Source organism: Haplochromis burtoni, unplaced genomic scaffold (genome assembly GCF_018398535.1).
Source record: "Haplochromis burtoni strain Fernald_Lab_line unplaced genomic scaffold, NCSU_Asbu1 Contig_337, whole genome shotgun sequence".
In the NCBI taxonomy this organism is placed as follows: Eukaryota; Metazoa; Chordata; class Actinopteri; order Cichliformes; family Cichlidae; genus Haplochromis; species Haplochromis burtoni.
In genome coordinates this window covers 211602-235343 of record NW_024582698.1, presented here as the reverse complement: position 1 = coordinate 235343, position 23742 = coordinate 211602, and the positions used below count along the sequence as shown (strand labels likewise).

Genomic DNA, 23742 nt, shown 5'->3' with positions numbered 1-23742 from the left:
TTGCTGCCATCAACATTTAAACATTCAGAAGCAGTTGCTTCACAAGTGCCTCTGAGATTAACACTGATAAACTGGAAATGATTTGTGTTTTCAGTTGCTGGAATCTGTATGAGACTTAATCTTCATAAAGAGATACTCAGTAGATCCTCTGATTACAGCTCTTGTCTTTGGTGTATATTTAAGAGCTTGTTGCACAAACTTTCTTGTAACAACCTGCACAGGGCCTTACAGAGAAAGGAGAACTCAAACATGAAAAAAAGAGGAAGGAAATTAGAGGGAGAACGTGTGATTATTTAGCCAAAAAGACAACAAAGAAGAGTTTGACTTCTGTGTCTTTATCTACCTGAGGATGTGGGATCATCGGAGAAGTCTTGGAGTTCCTCGGGTGGATCTCCGTAGAAGGAGTTGAACTTGTGACTGGACACTGCAGCCAGCACGGCCCCCTGAAACCACAGCAGGAACATGAGCACGTGCATCTGTGGCCCCAGCTACGTATATCATCAATACACACTGAAATGATATCATGAACAGAAGTCTTGAATATTACAATATGATATTGTAATATTAAACCTTGAGCTTCCTCCTGGCGTTGAACTTTCTCAGCTGCTCCACGGTTTCCGGCAGGTGGATTTTGTAGGCGTACCGATCCCTCTCCTTAGAAAGAAAACACAGAGAGGAAAATTGCTTACACGAGCTTAAACTGACTTCTTACACTGGGATGATTCTACTGAGTTCTGCTGAGCCATGTTTGGCACTGTCATTATAGCATGGACCATTTATTGGACACTACACTTTGAAAGCAGTGGGCTTTTACCAGTCAGAGAAGGTCAAATGAAAAAGGGTGTGTTAAAGGACATGCATTATGTATGGACTAAATAATTCATTCACACCTGAAATTAAAATGTTGTCTGTACCTGGAGGACAAGGAACAAAACCCCCCAAACTGTTATGCAGATATAAATGGTAGTAAAATGCACTGGGATCAAAGCAAGACCAGCTAACCCACAGATCCCAGTTTGTGTAAACACAATCTGTACAGTGTTCATACTCTGAGGAAATAAAGAATCCACCTGGGAAGATGAAGGCTTGTCCATGTTCTCTTGCAAATCTAATAAAAATTGTCCAATAATTTAATTTTGTACTCTTGAAATTTTCCCAGACTCGTGGTGGACAGTCACCAAAAATTCCAAACATTTCCTCCCCCAAAACTAGCACTTACATTACCCACAATGCACTGCAACAGAAAGTTCAGTTAAAGGCTAAAGCATGAATTAAAGTAATGTGGTTGCAGTCAAACCTTAGGCTTTCAAGAAAGCCACATGTTGCAGCAATGTGGCCTGTTACAGCTTCGATCACTTCTATGTTACAATATGTTATGATGCTTGCTGCTCTATTAACATATGCACTCTGTTCTTCTTTTCTATGTTTCATTGACATCTACAGGAAGCGGTGCCTGAGGAAAGCGGGGAGGATCATCAAGGACTCCAGTCACCCCAGCCATAAACTGTTCAGACTGCTTCCATCAGGAAGGAGGTTCTGCAGCATCCGGTCCCGTACCAGCAGACTGAGAGACAGCTTCTTCCACAGGCCATCAGACTGCTGAACACGTCATAGACACCTCAGCTTCACTACTGGAACTTTAACATTATGCACTCCATACTGTACAGTAAGCCACTGTTTTGCACATGTCTCAACTCTGTATATTTATTTTATATATTTTATTTATTGTTTACTCTATTTAATTTGTAAAATATGTGTACAACACACACACACACACACGTAGAAAAATATTTAGTATACACATCCAGAAATGCATATACTATTATATATTGTACATATATTTATTAGTTTCAGATGTAGCCATTCTTGTATTTTGCTTGTTTACATTATTGTATTTTGCACAACTCTGTTGCTTGTGAAGCTCGCACACAAGAATTTCACTCACATGTGCTGTACCAATGTACCTGCACATGTGATGTGACAATAAAAGTGATTTGATTTGATTTGATTTGAAAACTCTACGTGTGATGGCAGATGCACAGCAGGAGCAGATCGCTGAACTGAGAGTAATTAAATGTCTTCAACATCTTACGACAGACTTTGGAGGGTATAAGTGGCAAAATGTGGCTGGATGTTTTCTGATGCAACTTCCAAAAAGAACTCTTCAGGTGTAAAACCTATGTGCATTTTTAAATCTATATTCCAGATTATATGTGGAAACAGGTTAAAGGTACAAGTAAACAAACGCTGTAGCATGTTTATCAGGTACTATTCTGATGAGAACAATAAATCACACAAAGTAACATCACTTGCAGGCAGGCTGCTGCAAACAAAAACGTTATGCCAGAACCTTATTAAATAATGTGGTTCTGGCTAATTAGCCACATGGCGCTGCCTCACAGTGTTTGTGTTGCCGTCAGGCTGTCAGAAAGCTGCAGTGGGAGTTTTGCCACATTTTTGGTTCTCTGCCTCTGATGTAATTTGGTAAAAAGAAGAATTCAGGTTAGGTTTCATGCACTGCACAACTGTGTGGGTTTGTCTGACATTCTGTTGAAAAGGGGAACGTAATCAACACTAAACAGAGTCTTGCACTGCTCCAGCTCGATCTCTCAGACAAACACTGATGTGTCTAAACTTTAGCAAATCAGGGACACCTATAACGGAGTAAAGTGCAACGCTGAAAGTAGGGGTGTCCTTTAAAACTCAGAGATTTGATTGATGTGTCAGACCACTTCCAGATGAATTCCAAGTCCCTTGGCAGAATTGTCAAGAAATCATTTTTAAGTACCCCTCCATCCCTGCCCACAGAAGAAGACACAATAAAAGCTTCCTCTGACAACACATGACAAGCGCCAACACCACTGAGCTGGCACTTCCTGTCATTGCTTTCCTGCTTGAATAGCTGACTGATCATTGCGTGTCAACTTCAGGCGACGTGGCATTAGTATTCCACTTGTGTCAAAAAAAGGCTAAAAGTTTTACAGAAGTCAAAACTTTGGATACATGTCAGTGCACGCTTACTATTCCTCAAAGGGATAAAATGGAGCCCAGCATAATGGTCAAACTATATCAGATTTGACACAAAGACTTTAAGATCTCACAACACCAACCACTATGGGATGTTTCTCAGTGCCCTGCAGTACCTTGAGCCAGGGGTGGTTAAGAGCCTCGTAGACTGTGATTCTCTCGGCGGGATCCAGCATCAGCATACGCCTCACCAAGTCCTTAGCGCTCTCTGAGATGTGATTCCACTGGCGGGGATTCATCTACACACACACAAAAATACCAAAACAGGAATATGAAATCATAAGTGTCATGTTGGCATCGTCCATTTGTCCCTGTGCTATACATACAGCAGTCTCTGGGGATAATAAATGAAGCCAAATACTGCAATCCCTCCAGTGGCCATTTATGTGGGGTGTGATAGTATATATAAATACACACACACACACACACACACACACACACACACACACACACACACACACACACACACACACACACCTGAATTATATATATAATGTATTTGTATTGCCCAGTATCTCATAAAGGTTTAGGTTGCTTCACAGGCATAAAAAACATTTTAAGAAACAGGTGAATAGTCCAACAGATAGAAGTTAAAGGCCAAAATCATATTCAGTGGTATTCGTATTATTATGCACAACTTGACAACAGATCCAGGTTAAAAGAAGTTGGGTGTTTGGTACAGGATTCGTTTCCATAAAAATAATTTAATTCCATTTTATTTGTATAGCACCAAATTACAGCAACAGTCGCCTTTATTTTGTAAGGTAAAGACCCTACAATAGTACAGAGAAACGTTCAACAATCAGATGATGCCCTATAAGCAATCATCATATGATTGTTGGGTTATTCTCTGTATGTATTATTGTAGGGTCTACCTGACAATATAAAGGGCCATGAGGCCATGTTGTTGTGATCTGGCACAGTATAAATACAACTGAATTGAACTGAATTAAATTGAAGCAATCACTTGGCAATAGCGGGAAGGAAAAACTCCCTTTTAACAGGAAGACACCTTCAGCAGACCCAGCCATCTGCTCCATCCAGTATTAATAATGCTGTTATTAAAGAGAATGTGTAATGAATGTTAGTATTAATGCTCTAGAGCAGTTTAATAGGAGACTGAACTTTGAAACATCTACCAGATAAGGCATGAATCCACCTCTACAGTGTTTGCTCTTAATGTGGTGACTCTTGTCTTTGTAGGATTTATAAGGAACACACAGCGGCGCTCAGACTGTGGCCGCACTTTGAATGGACCCTGACCTTGTATTTGCCCTTGCAGATGGCTTCAAACAGACGCTCCTTGGTGCCATAAAAAGGGAGACACCCCGAGAGGAGGATGAAGAGGATAACGCCACAGCCCCACACGTCCACGGGTTTACCATACGGCTCTCTCTTCACCACCTCTGGGGCCATAAAATGGGGAGTTCCTACGCGACCTGGAGTTACAAACAGAGCGTGCAAGTCAGGTAACAGTTCCAAAATAATAACATTTTGACAATAAAACACGCAGAGCGAAACTTCCTTGTTGGTTCCCCAATCATTTCGATTCTTATGTTTGCTGAAATTGAAAAGGAAGTAGTTCAAGTTTTATTTCCTTTGTTTTTCCCTAATTACCAACTACCAGAAAGTAATGGCTCACAATCAAGTGAAAAGAGGAAATGATACTTTACTTTGGGTGACTTCCTATTTTGATGCAAACTAGGAAGCGCACAGGTTTAAAACTAAGACAGTTTCTAATGTGCAGCGTTCTTACATTTCTTACAAGTTCTCAGTAGCTGATACTGTCTACTACTTTATCTGTCCTTTATTAGAGTGAAACTAAAATTATGATGTTATCCCAAGTTAGTTGCAGCAATTTAAATGCTGCAAAACTGTTTAATTACTTTGGTTTCAACAGTCAAACAGGCAGTTAACCAGCTGAGCAGTGCATTTCTCTCCAAGTAAAGACTTTTAATGTAAAATGAATTAATTTAAAAGGTTTTAAGAAATTCTGCAACTGTTAATCTGCATTTGACAGATGCTGAACAAAATCTGACTCATAAAACGGGTACTTCATTTGTACGGGAAATCAGTTACTGTGCATGGGAGTTACTACTGACTCAGAAATAGCTGAAATAACCAGCACAAAAATCAATGTCTGGTCAGAATTAGCAACAGCACCAACACACCGATTCCAAATCTGCAAGATGTGGTTGCGATCAGCAGTCTATAAAGGAAATTGCCAGTATACAAAGGAAGCCTCCCTCTGCCATGAGCACTCCCACACAGAGACTCAAAGTTTGAGCTTTACTCAGACTTGATTTTCTTTTTCTAGCTGAGGTATGGTACACAATCTTTTCACCAAGTTGATACCTTAAGCGTAGTGTGTACAGATTGACGATGAATTCTTAAAAAGCAAAAATTATTAAATTTCCATGTGACAGCTCTCCATTTAAAAGTCAAGTCGGCTGTCAGTTTCTGGCATCATTGAACAAACACTGATACCATCTTAACACAGTGTCATGAGTGTTAAACTGTATTAAGTGCTCGTGACGGAAAGTGGAATTCTGCACCTCCTCCTGTGTTTTAAGGCTTTAGGGCTGTGACCGGGTAAACTTTCAGGTTGGATCAGGTGAGGTAGCCTAAAAAGAGAGGTTGCTTTTAAGCAAACAAACAATTGCATCCTATCTCTTTTCATAAAAGCCTTTAACTTGAAATTTAGAGGAAAATATCACAAAGTCAAGAAAAGATGTGAAGGAAAGGACTTTCAGCTCCTGACTGAAATTACCCAGGTTGCCTGAAAGCACGATGTGCTGAAAGTATGATTTCCTAAAGATGCACCACGGAAATCCATGTGTTCTCAATGTGTTGTCTTTTGCAAGCTATTTAGCTCCCCCATTACTCATTTAGCATTCATTCATTTCAATTCATTCATTACAACTTAAAAATATCATTATTATATTAACAAATATTACCCACTCTGCAGTCCCCTCATATTTTTGTGCTTTAACTAACATCATTAAGATGAAAACACTTTAAATCTCGCCTTTATTAAAGCATTTAGGATCTCTGAAGTGAAATTAATTCTAAATAACACCAAAATGAGGAGAAAACTATATAAATTGAGTTATAATCACTATCCATCCATCCATCCATTCGCTTCCGCTTCTCCTTTTCAGGGTCGCGGGGGGCGCTGGAGCCTATCCCAGCTGTCATAGGGCGAGAGGCGGGGTACACCCTGGACAGGTCGCCAGTCTGTCGCAGGGCTAACACACAGGGACAGACAACCATTCGCATTCACATTCACTCACACATTCACACCTAGTGACAATTTGGATTTTCCAATTAACCTATCCCCACAAGTTGCATGTCTTTGGACGGTGGGAGGAAGCCGGAGTACCCGGAGGGAACCCACGCAAACACGGGGAAAACATGCAAACTCCACACAGAAAGACCCCGGCCTGATGGTGGAATTGAACTCAGGACCTTCTTGCTGTGCGGCAACAGTGCTAACCACCATGGCACCGTGCTGCCAAGAGTTATAATCACTATAATCATTAATTCACTCTGATAAACCCACCTTACAAAGTGTTTCACACAGGACACAACTAATGAAGCTCCATAATTTTTACAAATCATCTGTGGGTTTAACAGCTGTTGAGATTTTAAAAAATATCCACATATTAGTGATGCATAAGAGTAACACAGTAATACAGAATTGACTTGCCAACATCGCCTTTCCTTATATAAAGAACGCTCCAGAGTATCCTCTGCTCAAGAACATAAAGGAGGCGCCAAAATATCTTCTATCTTATATTACAGCATCTTGGTCATTTCACTTTTGCTCACTGACTATTTCACTGCAACCAAAGTCTTCTTTACCAGTGAGCTGTGGTAGCTTAATGACTTAAAGGCATGACTTTCACCCAGGGGAGTGCACTGTCTCTGTGAATGGTCATTGGGGCTCAGGACAGGTTTCTGCCTGTTGTAGTTTTAAGTTGTTCATTTATGAACTGGAATCCATGAATAAACAATTCAAATGGTTTCCAGCTTCTAATTGTTTCCAGTCAGCCAAATTGGAAGCAAAAAATATATCCAGTAAACTTTTGGCAGATCCTATTAATGATGTACTGATGAATATACACGCTCAGTTATCATGAATATCATATTCTATAATTTCAAGTAAAGTATTTATATATAATATGCTGGGAAAGTCACTCTAAATTATATCGATATGTGTCATAACTATGTGTTTTTCTCAGTTCTTCTTTATGTCACAAGAGTCATAAACCCTGTGTCCCTTATGTCACAAGTGTTTAAATGGTGTCTTCAACAATAAGTTCAATTATGGAGCAGAGACGTGTTCTGTCTCTTTGATCCCATCTTAGTGGAACTTTTCCCACAAGTCAGAAAAAATAAAAATCTCCCTAAACAAATGGTGACAAGGCATGCAGGGAGAATCCCGCTGTGTTGTGGTGTTTACTGTACCTCCTGCCACCAGTCCTGACTCTCCGAGCTGGATCGCCACTCCGAACCCGCCCAGCTTCACTGGAGCCGAGTTCTCTTTAGATGCCAGCAACACGCAGTGAGGCTGGGAATGAGAGAATGGAGAAGGAAACAGAGATTTTAGCAAATTAAAGAGTGAAATTCTCCTATAAATAACAGACATTAAACGAGCCAGACACACCCCAAACCACCACCCACCACGGCCACACACAAATAACTGAGTGTGGGAAGATCAGAGTAGGAAGTTTGCTGTAGTGTCTTTATACGACTCCAGTTATTTTAAATACAACGTTGACTTTTGCTTTTTTGATCATGCTGTCGTCACACGCCATGAAAACACAGATCGGTATTTTCTTCCCAAAGCATCAAGTAATGCAGCCACAACATTTCAGTCGAGCAGTTTTGCACATGGCAACACCTATTTAGTTTCACATTTCATTTCATTAACATTTGTGGTCATCTGCAGCATCCTTTCTATCATATAGTGTTACTTTGTGGTTTAATGTGGACTGATACGGATCTGAAAAACAGCAGACAGAAACAGTTTTACCGTGCGGGAGCTGTTGAACGGAGTATTAAAATTTCTGCTTTTGCTCAGACCTCTCTAAATTCTTTCTAAAAATCTTACGTGAGGACATTAAATACCATTTTGGAAAAAAAAAAAAAAAGGGGGGGGATTACCACAGTTGACCACACTCTGCAGATTCCTCCAATAGCCAGAGTCCAAGGTGGAAAGCATACTGTACACAAGTGAAGCATGCCCTGTGAGTATTTCCTCTCATGTGTATAATCAGAAGGCCTCTCTCTCTCTCTCTCTCTGCTTCTGTATGGTGCTCGGAAGAAAAGAGGGGGGCTGACCACAGTATGAAATTTCCTCTGTGCAACATTACCGCATTCTGCACTTCAGCATTTCTGACTGCACAGCTGTGGACAGGCGCTTATCTTGAAAGTGAGATAGGACAGTTAGGGAAGCCAAAAAGAAAAAAAAAAGAAAAAACTGAAGCTGAGTCTACACAGTACTATTCTGTGACGATGATAGTATTTGCTCAACGCGAGTTGGACTACAGGAGAAAATCGAACATGAGATGACACAAGGAACTATTTCCATTTTTTCAGAGCGGCAAATTTGGATTTTTCCTGCATGTTCAACTTACAGGGATATCCTGGAGTACCTTAGAGGAAGACAAAAAGACTGCAAAACCTGTAAGTGTGTATGTGTGTGAGGTTGGAACTGATCCTCACCGTTCACACAGCCCTTTACACAAAGAAAGGAACACATACTTCTTTTTTAATGAACTCCAATAACTAGGTGAGTGTTTTGAAAAGTTCCTTCTTTTTTTTTCACACTGTGTGCAACACAATCGCGCTGAGCTGTGAGGAGAGTAAGCAGTTTCCTTTTACTGCTATTTCATTTACTGATCTTTTGATATACTTCTCTTGAAGTAAACTGACTGAGCACATACACATCATTTTAAAACTGCTTGGCTGCGGTAATGTGCAAAAGATACCAAAGAAATCCTGAACAGGTTATTCACATGTTTCTAGGGCTTTCCAGTTCCTGAGGGTATGATGGTAAGATTGTGTTTTGCAGGGCAGATTAATGCTCACACCCACAAACCTGTACGTATGAAAGCCCTTTCCCAAAATGCAAATTATTCCATGTGTGCCCCTCATCTGTTTGCAGGACTGTCAATCCCCTGAAAAAAGACACCATGGCAAAAAACTTCTCCTGTAAGAACCAAACAACAAACTTAACCCTTGACCCGTGTGGAGATGACGACACACTGCAGGTCCTGCTGGCAGTGAGCTACTCTATAATCTTCATCCTGGGTCTAGTCGGGAACCTGGTGGCTCTGTGGGTTTTCTTCTGCGTCCACTCCAAGAAGAACTCTGTTCGAGTGTTTCTCATTAACATTGCATTGGCAGACCTGCTGCTGGTGGTCTGTCTGCCATTCAGGATACTCTATCACAGCCAAGGTGACAAATGGAATCTGGATCCCACCGTGTGTAATGTAGTGGGAAACCTCTTCTACATGAACATGTACATTAGCATCACTCTGTTAGGGCTGATCAGTGTGGATCGCTACTTTAAGATCCACCAAAGTGTAGGAATGCAGCGCAAACTCTGCTCCACAAAGCTCAGCTTCGCCCTGTGTGCCATCGTCTGGATTGTGTCCACTTGTATCATTTCAGTGATGGTGTCATCAACGAATGACTCTCCACATGTGGGCAGGTTGGTAAAACCTTTAAATCTTCTTTTTTTTACCTTACTGTTAAAGTCAAAGATCTGCAGTGGCCAACTTGTGTGACAAAATGTATTTCCTGTGTCCAGGTGTTTCCACTACAAGAAGCTGGATAATACAAAGTGGAAGGCTTACATCAACATGTGTACGGTGGTTCTTTTTTGGTTAGTCTTCATCTCTCTCATGATGTCCTACGGGAACATCGCACTCAAGCTGCTGAGGACATCACAAGCAAATCCAGATCTGCCCAACTCCACTCGCTACACTCGAACGGCCAAGAAGTCCTTCTTCATCCTCTTTCTCTTCTGCATCTGTTTTGTGCCCTATCACGTGGTCAGAGTGTTTTACATAAAAACGCAGATCACAGACACTTCGTGTTTCTGGATGTGTGTCGCTGACAAAACCAACGAGGTGGCTCTGCTGTTTTCTGCCCTCAACAGCTGCCTGGACCCTGTCATGTACTTCCTGTTATCCTCTTCAGTGAGGAAGGAGGTGCTGCGCTTGGTGAACAACATGATCTGCTTAAGAGATGTTACAGGCATCAGTGGGAGCAGCTCCACTGCTGAGATGGATAGTAGAAATGGGAGGACTGACAGAGAACACCCAAACACCAGTCTAATTAGTAATACAAAGATAGAAAGCGGTTTATAAATCCCCACACAGCAGAGCGGTGACTCTACTGACGTAAACGTAAATATGACAGAAGCCAGCAGAAGAAGAGGAGCGTGACAGGGCAGCTGCTGCTCTTGCCTGTGCGCCTTTACTTGGTGCTTACCTAAGAAAAACCTTTGAACTAAGGCTTATTTTGAAAAGGTTTAGGACGACTTCGCATTATTTTATGCAGAGGAAAAGTACTGGCTCTGTTACACTGTAGGGCCTATGATTAGTCCTGTGATTAAACATTTGTGTCATGATGGGAGCGGGCTCTTTCCACTGAGCCTCAATATATAAGACTTGGAATGACAGAGGAATATCTATCTGCACCAGAAACTTGGACACGCAGTGACAAGGAACACTGAAGCTGGTGGTCCCGCAAGTTACTGTGGGTTTTGTTTTCTGTACCCAGTCTGTAACTGGGTTTGTAGATGTGTCGTCTTCGATGGTAAAGAATCCCCCAAAATTCCTGAGACCCACCTCTGGAAACTTTTTTTCATGTAAATCCATCCTTAATGTTACAAGTAATCCTGCAAATTAAAAAATATGTCCTTTCTTATTATAGAGAAATTTGAATGTACTTGTGTGCCATGAGACATTTTGAGTTTTCATCATCAGCATCGTTTTGATGTTTGAATCCAAATAGTTTCAAAGATGGAGGGCAAAGTAGTAGGGCAACCCCTCACCACACACACACACACGTAGCTAGGGGTGTTTGACTTTGCCAGATGTGACAGTAAAAAAGCAAAAATAAAAATACTTAAGTCCATCAAAGGCAGGACCACTTGGACACCGCTCGAGTGAAACTGTGAACTTAATCGGGGCCTGAGCAGTTCCTTTCACACCCATATGCTGCATTAATCTAGTATAAGCACTGATAAACGAGAGACACAAACCACAATTACACAGATAGAAACATGATGACAAGTCAATACTCTTCCCCTCACTGCATTTATCAAAGCATTTGTCACATACTGTTTAAATATAAACGTGTGTGTGACCCTGCAGATGGCCATATGTCACTAACAAAACACGCTGAAGACAAAGTGAAGGAAAGGTGATGGGAACTTTGCAGATTCAATCAAAGCCTGAACTTTATGGTAGTTATAACAGCATTAGAAAAAACAAACAAACAGGGAAATGATTACTGAGGTGAAAGCATGGGGCTTCACTGATAAATACCACTTCTCACAGGGCAAAATGCCTTTTACGTATTAAGAAAAGCTCTGACATTTACAGAAGTCTGTTTTCAAAGTTTGTTCTGGATCTTGGTGTGATTTATTTCATAAAGCTTATGTTAATGTGCCAAATTGTGCTTTTCTAAATAAAGTAGGATATAAATAGTCCTGTGCTAATCAATGTTTATCATGCAGCGTGTCCCTTATTATGAAAGGGAAGTGTGTGTAGGGACTCAAGAACCAAACAACTCTTTCTGCTTCTCATCTAGAACAACAGCGCCACCCCAAGGCAGAAAAGGGACAGTGTTTAGACATTTTTGCAACCCAAGCCAAACATTGTGTGCAGAAAAGATGAACGGATGAGTAAATAAGCAGAGAGATGGAAACTAATTTGAATGAGAGAAATTATTTATTTTTATTTAAAAGTGAATATCAAATTGAATCACTGATTTGAACGCTTAACATGCAACACACAACTGCTCCTCATTTTCAAGTCATACAAAGCATACCCTGAAACGAAATGAGGAAGCCTGCTAGACAAAACATAGTATTCTAGTTACGAAAATACCACACCCCACCGACAACTTGCCATTTACAATAAAGCGCCACTTCGACAAGGAAGACACTGCAGAGAAGCAGCGTGTCATGCCTGCTGTTAAATCCACCGTTTCTACTCTACCCTCAGAATACTTCACATGGGGCAGTGTCATCTGATGCCTGCAGCCTTTTATTGAAACATCTCAGAGGACCTGTTATTGGTATGTATCATGAAGCCAAACGCATCTCTGTGCAATGTTGTGTTAGTCAAGTGCACTTAATTTGTTAAATGTTACATTTTATCAGAAAGAAAGAAAGAAAGAAAGAAAGAAAGAAAGAAAGAAAGAAAGAAAGAAAGAAAGAAAGAAAGAAAGAAAGAAAGAAAGAAAGGCTGACAATTTTGCTGCTTTTCCAACAACTTGTACTGAGAAGTGCAAGCTGGACATTCAAGTTAAGACTGGAGAGCATCATCATCATCTCCTCACCGATCAAATGTTAAACCTACAGGAAACTGTCATCTCTGTGACCTACTTAATAAACTTCTTTAAATACTTTATGGTGTTTTACACAGGAGCATATCAGTTTCTCCAGTCATCCCTGTAAAACATGCATTAAAATGTGTCTATTTTACAAGCCTGACACTTCGGTATTGCCCATTCTCTAAGCATACAACTCTGATATAAGACGACAAATTTAGTTAGACTGCTTGCAAAGCTCAGGTTAACCCTTAAAAGCCTGAACTGTAAAATAATTGACAGAAAATTCAAAGTTTTTGTTTTTGAAAATGGAGTGTTTGTTTAACCTCCTGACAATTAAGAAAAAATGTTATTCAAAATTAATTTGCATGTTTTAGTTTTAATTTGTATAATATTTGCTACATCTACGCACAGCAGAACTGTAGAAGAGTAAGTTAAACTATGCAACTAAAGAAAGTACATGTTGGTTTGAGGAGTTCTGCACCCACAGACACCAGTGCACTGACAAGCCATGCACATAACACATAAGAGGTTAGCTTCTCACCCAGAAAAAAAACAAAACTAAAACAATAACATGCTAGCCTGCAGTGGGTTACTAAGATATCATGAACTGTCATGATCCCACACCTCTCACACTCGGACACATGCTGTGCCTGAGTTATGCTCTCAGCTGGAAACCTTAAACTCTTTTTAACCCTGTGCTGCAGCCTTCAGAGCGGTTCGGGCTGTGCCCACCGTACGTTCAGTTGCACGTCACGTTACGGTGTACGGTTAAGAAGGGTTTCTGGTCAAGTCTATATTTATAACATCTGACTATCTGAGCTGCTGATTTTGGAGCTTTGTCACTGAATAGACTCAAAGTTCCTCATAGACATTCTGAAGTAATGATCAAGTCTGATTTTGCTAAAAATTAAGTAAATAAAAATGTTTTGACAGTTCAGGAAGCCTTGATGTCAACAAGATTTAAAAGCCAGCTTCTGTGTTCTAGATCAAATGGAGGGCACGTTTCCATCAGAAAACACTTCGTCCACCACCTGTAACTTCTCCCTCTGCCCGACTGCTGCAACGTTATATTTCCTTCCCTCCGTCTATGCGCTCCTCTTCCTCACCGCCCTCCCAGGGAATGCACTCGCTCTCTGGGTGTTCCTGCGGTGCATCTCCAGCTTCTCCCCCATCCACATGTATCTGTGCCACCTGAGTATATCCAATGTGTTGTTGTCCATCACCACGCCCTTCCTCGCAGCCTACTATGCCGAAGGCTTGGTCTGGGGTCTGAATGATGTCCTGTGTCAGCTCGTCCTGCACGGCATTACCCCGGTGCTCCACGTTAACATCTATATAAGCTTAATGATGCTCACTTGGGTGGCCCTCAGCCGCTTTGCGTCCCTAATCCAGAACACCCACGCCTCAAGGCCCAGCGCCTGCACCACCCTGCTGCCACACGCCTTCTTCGCTAGCCTCAAAAAAGTGTCCTTCGCCAACGTCGTGTGCATCACGGTGTGGCTAATGTCAGTGGGGAGCATAGTGCCAGTGACTGCTTATTACGCAGTGCACGAGGCTATGAACCAAACCACCAAAAGTGACAAATCAGGACGTGGGAAGGTGTGCTACAGCCCTGCTGTGGAACTCGGAGGCAGTCTGTCTCAAACTGCCACTGTGGTCATTACAGCCTTCTTCTTTGTTATGTACCTGCTGGTGCTGCTGTCCTACGTCACGGTGCTGAGGCATATCCGGCGCTCACGTCGCAACACACCAGTCACAACCTCCCAGAGACTGCTGAGCAGGGTGTTCCGAAACATTGTGGTCATCCAGGTGGCTATGAGTAATTTTATACTTTAAAATAATGTTATTGTTTAGTCACTTAATTCCCTCCTCTTGAGCCAAATAAATTTCCAATATACTTCACATATTTTATTAAATTAAAAAAAAAAACCCAACTCCACACAGGTCATTCTTTCTGTTTGCCTGCTGCCGCACCATATCTTCAAACCCATCTTCTTTTCTCTGGTCCATGAAACTCCCCTTCAATGTTCCCCCACCAAAGAAACTTCCAGCTGCCACCCATTCTCCGGCATTATCGAGGTGACTGCTTTTCATATACAGATTGAAAGTAAAAATGTCCCACAGTATGTGGAAATCTGACATGATGATGGTTTTCTTGTCCCTCTCTAGCTGAAGAACTGCCTGTTTCTTCTTGCTGCACTGAGAAGCTCAACTGACCCCATCATGTACTTTGTGCTGGACAGGACATTCCGCAATGAAACCCTCAACATTTTAAGGTGGAACCAGAAAAACTCCACAACACTGCAGGTGTTCTGCTCAGGTACAGGAAGTGCCACTCCGAAGTCCGAACAGCAGAAGGAGGAAACCGCAGTTTGTGGCACTGTGGAGTGCAGTCATGCAAGTGTTATATAGTTAATAATACTCATCTTTTGACTGCATGGGAAAGCAAACGTACTCAAGTTTCTACTTACAAAGCAGCTCATGAAAAAACTCGAGCAGTGAGTAGGAGAAAGGTAGTGGCACAACACTTCCCTTTTCACAAGTCTGTATCATTACTACAACCCAAAGCAAGAAGTTCTTGGTCAGTTTGAGTAACATGGTCAGTTTCAACCAAATACACCAGGACTGTATTCACAGTCTAAATTTCTCTCTCGTGCAGCTTTAATCCAAGTTTTCATTTAAATGATGTCCTCGTTATGTCTGAGAGTATCTTATTACTTCACAAAGAAATCAGCATATCAGACACACGCTGACCAAACGTTAACAGTTAAAGCTCAATGTCCTCTGTGCAGTGATCTTTTAATATCAGCACTCGCCACTGGCCACACGTGCTCTGTCCTGCTGTGCTTCAGCCATCGCTCGGCTGTGAGACTGCAGGACTGCACTAAGATAACAGAGCACCAAGAACATGTCAGACCGTCACTCCCTGAAAACTTAAAATGTAGAAATGTTTTTTAAAAAGTTAAGACTTTAAAAGAACTGCACACATACACACACACATTAGTTCAACCTGAGGAATAAACTAAAAGAAATTCCAAATTTCATTTTCCTGTATTATCAGGTTGGACCACCTGTGACAATGGAGCAGCCTAAAGTAGCTTTCAGTTGAATATGGATACTTTGGTTGTGGTGTTACTGTTGTTTGTGAAGCTCTGTGAATTACACTCCTTTGCTTTGTGATATCCTTACTTGTGTTTATTTGAAAAGAAGTCTCAGTATATTGAAGTTAAAGTACTCTGTGCCTCCAGCTGCATTCTTTCTCTCCCTCTCTGTCTGTAACCGCTTCTACACATTCACACTCTGGTCCTACTTACATTTCGCTACTGTTGCAAAGTTATTTTTATATCATGCAATAAATATGTGTATGTTCTGTTTCACTTTGTGCTCTGTCTGTTTCTATATACTCACAGCATTTTCTCAGTCCCATTCAACATACCACACAATCACACAGTGCTTATATTTATAGCTAACGTTCACACACTCACTCAGATAAATACATTAGGGGTAAAATATGTGTTTCTTGGAGGAAGCCCCACGCTCCCTCAATCCTTAAGTGAAACCTACACTGGGACGGCATGTGTCGCCACATGGGGATCAAACCACCGACCTTGCAGTTGCAGTTCACTTGAGGACTGAGCGAGCGTGGGACTTCCTCCCGAGAAATTTTTAATTGTCTGACACTTATATCTCTGCATCCTGGTAAAACTGCTACCGTTTTCTATATCAGTGTACGGTGGAACTGCATTGATTGCGACATAAAAAAGAAAAAGTCACCAGGCAACAGTTCGGTATGCGCAGCGAGGCTCTGACAATTCAGTGTTAATTCAGTTTCAGTAAAACTTTGATGTCTTGTGTTTAGGGAAGTTGCTTTTTTAAATGTGCATTTAAGGTAACAACAAATAGATTTGTGCTTGTCTGCCCCTGGAGTTTACCAGCCCAGGTGCATCTAAGCAAGATTTCTGCTCAAACATTCTGGACGTTTAAATCTTTGTGTTTTAGAGGACCATTAGGAATCATGGTTTTTTCAACTTATTGAGGCTGACTGCAAAAAAAGAAGCCAAGAAACATCTAAGATTAGTCAGTCAAGAGCTTAGAAACAACACTTCTAAACCTGAAGTACAGCTTAGTTTTTAAATTCTTGACAAACACCTCTGACTGTTCTACGGTCAAGAAAACATTTAAAAAAAAAAAAGGAAAAAAAAAAAGGAAAATCCATACAGAAATACTGCAGCTAAAAGTAGGTTTTTACTTTTGAATCAACTCCTTATTTTTCTGTTGTTGCTACTATTTCTATATCTGAGATTCATCTCAAACCTTAAAGCTCCTACCCACAGTTGTATTGCTTTGGCCTTCTGGAGGCCTCTGCTGTATTCCTCTCCACACATTTCATTTGTCTGCTCTGTTATTTATTCTGATGTTTCAGGTTTCTTTAACTTTGACGTCAATAACTGTTTACATTATGTAAATACAGCACTTTTGCTATTTGCCATTTACTTATTTCTGTTTGATACCACAAACTTTGGAATTGATCTAATACTAAGTAAAGCTTATATAGGGGAGAGCAGCGTGTCATGACTTATGATAATAATTTGCTAATTCTGAACACTGTGATTTTCACTTTCCATAAAAATTAACTAATAATAATTAGTTAATACAGCAAAACCCACCATTAAGCTTTTCATGTATTGTGAAAAAGGCTTTTTTGGAGACCTGGAATGTAAATGTGCCCGTCTCTAAAGCACAGGCCAGGTCAGCTTCTGCTGTTTAAATGTGCTACTGACTATGAATAAAACAGACTTAACAGTCAAAACAGAAAGACTCAGATATTTTTCATAGTTTATTTTTGAGGTATATTATATAATAAAAAATGTATATGATAAATCAAATAAAGGTTTTAAAGGTAGTACAGTAGATAGTATTTCATTGCAACAAAGAAATATCCTTTCAGGTGTAAACTGAAAGTACAAGTCATTACAAATACAAATTACTTAATAGTGGTAAAATGGTAAAATCACTCTTCTCTCTTTCTGATTCACATGCTGTGACGTGACATCATGGTGTTGCACTCGTGCATGCATGAAAATGTCTGTAGTGAGGTCCTCATGTGCAACAACAAGCGATCAGTGTTTGATGCCTGTATGAAAAGTCTTTTTCAGTATTTGTGTGTTCATTGATTCTGAGGGTTTAGAGTGTGCACTGTTGTTTGTGCTGACGTTGTGTGAGAGTGTGTTGAGGGAATTTTCAAGAAGACAATGTTCTGTGAAGTGTGGCTCCTGCAGATGTGTATCCCCTGGCCCCCAGGGGCCGCAGTAGCTATTCAGACTGAAGCAGGCAGCAGAGAGTATCAGATACCCTCCAGTGTGCTCTCCCCCAAATACTCACTCACAGACAGACAGGCACAGGCCAGAGGAAAAAAATAAATAAGTAAATAAATCAACGCCAAAGAAACATAGCCAGGAGAGAAGGAATTCACAGTGAGTCGGGGGTGGTTGGAAGAAGAGGAAAATAACAAGTGGAGATGTGCTAAGCTCAGCTGCAGGCCATTTTTGGAGCTTTTTGCTAGCTGGAAAATAAGTGAAGGTTTTCATGTAACTGGTGACTACACCTGCTGAGATATCGCTTTTGAATTGTTAAATACTTTCTTCTACTTTACAGCTGGACACCTCACACATCTTATTTAAGCTTGCAAAGGCACATTAGTGCTAACTGGGGTCTTTCACATCTCTAAAACTCTATAAGGGGAAACAGACAGAGAAGTAGCAGAAAACAAAAGCAAAACAACCCAGTGTGGTTTAAATATAGCATGAACAGGAATTCTTGTTCTTGTTAGGTTAAAAGTGTTGTGTTGAGGAAGGCCTTCACACTGCAAAAATTCTAAATCTTAACATTTCAGTGAGATAGATGAACTTTTAGGACAGTGCATCTTGGATCTGGAGAATTTTCACTTGCTCAATTGGCAGATTTTTCTTTCACTTATTTCAAGCAAAAATATCTTTTAGTAAGTGAAAAAAATGTGCCAATGGAACAAATGAAAATTCTCCATATCCAAGATGCACTGTCTAAAACAAGTTCAAACATCTCACTGAAATGTTACTCTGTAGCTGATTGTGTCTTATTTTAAGTGTCATAAGATTTTTTTTGGACTAGAAATTAGACAAATGTACTTGGTAAGATTTTGAATTTTTGCCATGCATAAAAGATGCACTCAGCCCGTTACTAACAGTACCACCCAGCCTTACATATTCCTGTTTTGTCGCTCATACTTGGGACATTCACAACATTGAATTTTAAGAGATTTCCCATTTCAATTACCTTTAAGGCACACACACTAACATTAGCCGTTTAACTAGTAGCAATTACATGATAGCCACATTAGCTGTAGTGGCTCGCAGACTATAGTTAGAAAAAATGAGCAATTATTGCAGGCTATATGGGACAGAAGTCGTATGGCAGACGTGTAAACTTGTAAACTTTAGCCAACCTCTGTAATAAAACACATTCCATGATGACATAACATGATGGTCAGGACTTGTGGTCTGGTGTAATATTATGGCTGGAGGTTATTTCCGTTTTCCTGTGTATTCGTTTGTGTTTGTTATCAATTAACAGTTGAAATATATTAGCAAGAAGGGGAGCTGAAATAAATGAAGTCACACTTACTTACCCCCATTAACCCGTGGCAGCCCACTGATTGCCAATGTTATTCACATCACTCTCCCAATCATTCAGCTTCATTAGAAACGCCAGAGGTTTGCATTAGGGAGTATCAACAAAAGACCTCTGCGTGTTTTGCATCTGTATACACTTTCTGTTTACACAAGGGTGTGTGCATTGTTTGTGGGTCTCCTCAGACATTGTATTATTTCCTGTGGTTTTCCTCTGCTGCTGCTGAGGACTGTGACTGTGGTTTCTTATGCCTTTTGTGGGGCTCATGCAACATGCACTCGGACACAAAAGTGCATTACTGCCAGCAGCTTCAGGAGGTTTTCTGCTGCTAATGTCTGAAAAGTTGCGAGCTGTAGTAAAGATTGCAGGGGTTTGTTTTATTTAGGGGTTTTTTTGCAAGTCTTTAGGTTTTCGAATGCGCACCTCATACAGGAATTGCATGAAACAGTCAAAGTTCAAATGAAGCAGCTCCTATGTACTTCCATTAATACAACACCTGATGTTCCTTACATTTTAATCAGCTGTAAGGCTTAACATAAGGTGAACTTTGCAAACTAGCAGCAACCTGCAATCGTTTTATTGTTGCACTAATTTTTAATTTCTGCTGTTACTCAATTTGTGTCTATGCATGTGAGAGGACGAAGGGACAGGGGAAAGAGAAAAATATTTTATTCCTGGTTGACTACACAATATTGGACTGATTCCCACTTTGAAGTTGAAGGAAACCAGCGTTGTTTTTATACATATATATGGACTTGTTGATTTAACTGATCTCCCAGCACGTTTCACAGGGTAGGGGAAACTAAAGTCATCTCTGTTTAGATTAGACAAACAAACAAATGTAGCTGCAAATTCATAAGAAAACCTGACAAGCACTGGGCTACTCAGAGGTGTTATTTTGCCATCATACACAGACACATTAAAAGCAGCAGTGCACGTGCCATGCATATTACTGTGCACGTTTGTGCTCAACTGTGAAACTGCAATGAGTTTCATGGTCGACACCTCAAGGCCCATTGAAAGCCATTAAAAAAGCCATTCACTCCACCCATCATCACACAAACAGCACTAACGACGCTGCTAATAGTCCTCCAAGTGTACCACGAAGAGGTCCGAGAGGAGAACGACCGTTTTACCTTGTAAAAACAGCTGACATTCAAGTCACTGACAAGCAGTCAGTGGGGAAATGAGTCTCCTATCAATCACACTTCCCCATTCATATGTAGAAAGTGGTATTTGCTTCAAAGCCACTCCAAATAAAGCCGAGAATAGGGTCTAACATGTAAGCACAGTGACAGACAGATATCTGTATCACCTCAGTCTGTCTTCCAGTAAACAGGCTGAAACTAGCAACCAGTAAGCTGAGATATTTACAAAACTGTGCGTCACTGACATTTTAAGATGTATAAATGTAATAATCAGAATCAGAATAATAAAACATTTAAAGTATTAGTGATTGCCTTGAATATATAAATGGTACGATGCCATAGCAGGAAATACAAACCTGTCCTTTGAAAAGTAGCGGCCATAGCTGCCTCTAGTTTTGCTGCATTAAGAGTCGAAGTGCAAATGACCAGAAGACCCCAATAAACAATATATATCATCAGATTATCACAATAAGGGCTGGGCCATATCATACCGTTCACGATAATACCGGTATAATGTTGGGCAACGATAAGAAAATGAAATATCACGATAGAATATGGGTAAAACACGCATGCGCAGTGCCTTTGTTTTCATACGCACATGGAGGAAAAAGCATGGCGGCGATGCAGAATGAGAAGGGCGAAAGTGGATCGTTCAATGAAAAAGATGAACCAGAATTGGTTTTTAAAAATGCTGCAACTTCAGTGGTGTGGAAGTGGTTTAGCTTTCGTCCCTCAGATACAGAACAAAGCACTATTTTTGGTAGAGCATGCTAGCGGGCCGTCGTTATTACCTTGTTTTTTGGAAAATACAGCACACTTAAAATCAATCCTTTGATTTTTCTGAAAATCGACAGAGCCCCTTATAATCCCGTGTGCCTTATGTATGAATTCTGGTTGTGTTTACTGACCTCGAAACGATTTTATGTCGTACACGGCGCTCGAAAATCTGTCAAATGTTTTAGTACGACTTTGCTAAGCTACGAAGCCGCACCGCTTGATGGATTGTCGGAGCATTACGGCTATCGTAGGCGGAGCCTCGCGGAGTGATACGTACTGTGCTTCAACATAATGTTACCGTATTCTGTGTGTATAACCTTTTTTTTAAGTTTGTGGATATTATACGTGGTTATGCTGAGGATATCGTTATCACAAATTTTCAAATGTATATCGTGATAAATATTTTTGGTCATATCGCCCTGCTCTAATCACAATACTTCATTCACAATCAGTGTATCCAGTGTTTGACACACTTCAGTTGAGCTGATTTAATAGAAGTTTGCTCACCTAAAGCTATCTTAGCATTGTGGTGTTTGTGCTGTTGTTTATAGTATTCCCAGAATATTTTATTTACTTAATAAAATATCGCTATTCGGTGTCTCCGTGCAGCACCATACTTTATCACTTTTTGCCAGAGCTTCAGTAAAAACAGCTTTAATGTGGGTCTAGCAATATTACACATGCTTTTGTCAGATGTGTGTTGCCGACTACGTACTAAACAGTTGACTGAATGACTACATTTAATCTAATGGATAGAGTTACATGCAGATAATAGCGCAGCAACATTTAAAGACACGTTCACTGTTCCTATATTTTGTATCCTGAACAGACTCATCTTTACTTTCAAGATTGTCCAACATGCTGCTTTCTTTCTGCAGATATTACCCACAGGTATACATTTGAGACTTACAACACAGTAAGAAAAACGGACCTATCACAGACCACCAGAAGCTCAACAAGGGACAAGCACAAACAGAGTCTGACCGCAGCGCACAGCTGAGTCAGCTCTACTGTGACGAGCACAAATTTAACTAGAAGGCTTGAAGCGTGAAGTTTGTGCAATGTTTTCTTGCAGACACACAATGTTATATGCAAGACATGGACACTATAAAATTTACAGAGGGAACACTTCCTGTTCCTTACATTCAGAAGATCTGACTGCAGATCTCACCTTAGCGCACCTGGAGAATGAAGAAATACTATTGCTGCAAACTAAGGTATAGGTCTGTGTCAGCACCACACTCTCTTTCCTCAGGTTCACATCAAAGTGTTGCTGTGTTTATGGTTTCCTCAGACGGCTCAACACAGAGCCTGGATATGCTTTGCAGATTCAACATTCAGCATGACTTTACTTCAGAACAGCTGGCTGTATAGCACAGACACCAGATATATGAACAGTCCCACAACACAAAAGTTCACCTTCAATCTTGTGCTGGCTTCTCTCTTCATCTCTCAACTTCTGCTTTCAAAGCTGACGCAGATAAACTCATTCTGCCTTGCTGTTTGCGGTGCATTTGCATGCACACAATCTGTAGCAGTGAGAGAGGCCAAAGACAAACACACAGATCCACAAAAATAGACATACAAGCGCGCTTGTGCTGCTGTCACTGGTGGAGGTCTGTGGTGAAGCAAGTGGGAAGATGAATACACAGCCATCATGGTGATTTATGAACAAGAGGATTGCGATGAATTCAGTGACTTTTATGCATGGAAAGCTGTGGCACGTTCACACTGTTCCATATTCAACAAGCACAGTTTTGTTGCCGAAGCTCTGCATGTGTATGCTCTATTTTGTTTGTGTCCCCTGTAAAGGGCATACGTCTCAGCAGTACATCTAATGAGCTGGAGACAGGGGCTCAGAGTCACTGTTAGATACTGATAACAGAAGTATCTAACAGTGGGACAATGTCAAAGCTGCATTTTTACCTCACTGTTCTAACACAAGGTGCCTTTTTAATATTTACTATTCATTTACTAACCATAAAGGAGTGTGGCTGGCAAGCTTCCCTCGTGATCCCAGCAGTCCACTAAGCCTGACTTAATAAAACTAAATCATCAGACTGACTAACAGGTTTGGTCTGAGTTAACTCCCTCACCAGACCAAGCATAGAGGTTTAGCCATATGCTGTAAGTTATGTAATGTATCTCTGTAACGCTGATGAAAACAGCCTCAGGGAGTTAACTGAACTGTGAGGAAGTTCTAGGAATTAAAAAAAGAACCAGGCAAATGTGATAACTTGATATAAATTTACCAATTCAGCTGCTAACTCAACACTTATATTCAATAAGATAAGCAAGTTAAATCACTTGCATGTTTGAGTCAGTTTATCGTGATTTTCTCGCTGGTATAGCTTGGAGCGTGGATAAGAGTCTGGCCTGTTCCAAAAATAGCCCGGCTCTAATGACAGTTGCATTATTGCTTCTGTATGCTAGAATTTTTTTCAGTGACAGGATTAAAAACTTCTCAAAAGTTCTCTAAACAGATTTAAAAAAGGTAAAAAGTCAACACTTTTAGGGCCCTTCTAAATTCTAAGACTTAAGGGTC

The 23742-nt window shown here is 40.6% G+C and overlaps 2 protein-coding genes across 22 annotated transcripts in view; one reads left to right on the top strand and one right to left on the bottom strand.

Moving 5' to 3' along the window:
• Positions 1-23742, bottom strand: part of LOC102298811 (peripheral plasma membrane protein CASK) — a 170905-nt gene that overhangs the window by 44548 nt on the left and 102615 nt on the right. For all 17 annotated transcript variants that reach the window (XM_042228630.1, XM_042228637.1, XM_042228629.1 and 14 more), the window contains exons 6-10: positions 7498-7600; positions 4291-4466; positions 3144-3266; positions 571-654; positions 344-443 (exon numbers count right to left, since the gene is read on the bottom strand). In XM_042228630.1, the coding sequence (XP_042084564.1) occupies positions 344-443; positions 571-654; positions 3144-3266; positions 4291-4466; positions 7498-7600 (586 nt within the window). The remainder of the gene's footprint in view (positions 1-343; positions 444-570; positions 655-3143; positions 3267-4290; positions 4467-7497; positions 7601-23742) is intronic.
• LOC106633649 (probable G-protein coupled receptor 34) lies at positions 8283-20952 on the top strand. Of its 5 annotated transcripts, none has more exons than XR_006055428.1 (4): positions 8284-8824; positions 9200-9748; positions 9848-12348; positions 14776-14867. XR_006055428.1 is itself a non-coding variant. In XM_014340096.2 (4 exons), exons 2-4 carry the CDS (start codon positions 13597-13599, stop codon positions 15016-15018), a joined length of 1197 nt encoding a protein of 398 aa, XP_014195582.1. In that variant the 5' UTR covers positions 10413-12348; positions 13592-13596; the 3' UTR covers positions 15019-20952. The 5 variants fall into 5 exon arrangements, 4 of the variants coding, with proteins under 4 accessions (XP_042084572.1, XP_014195584.1, XP_014195582.1 ...); XM_014340096.2 differs by lacking the exons at positions 8284-8824; positions 9200-9748 and adding exons at positions 13592-14415; positions 14551-14685 and having other exon boundaries at positions 10413-12348; positions 14776-20952; XM_014340098.2 differs by lacking the exon at positions 14776-14867 and having other exon boundaries at positions 9848-13601.

Excerpts from the sequence above, each read along its gene's own strand:
- LOC106633649 (XM_014340096.2), top strand. The coding sequence starts at position 13,597 with ATGGAGGGCACGTTTCCATCAGAAAACACTTCGTCCACCACCTGTAAC. Across the intron at positions 14,416-14,550 it reads GAAACATTGTGGTCATCCAG|GTCATTCTTTCTGTTTGCCT; the intron begins GTGGCTATGAGT and ends AACTCCACACAG. Across the intron at positions 14,686-14,775 it reads CATTCTCCGGCATTATCGAG|CTGAAGAACTGCCTGTTTCT; the intron begins GTGACTGCTTTT and ends GTCCCTCTCTAG.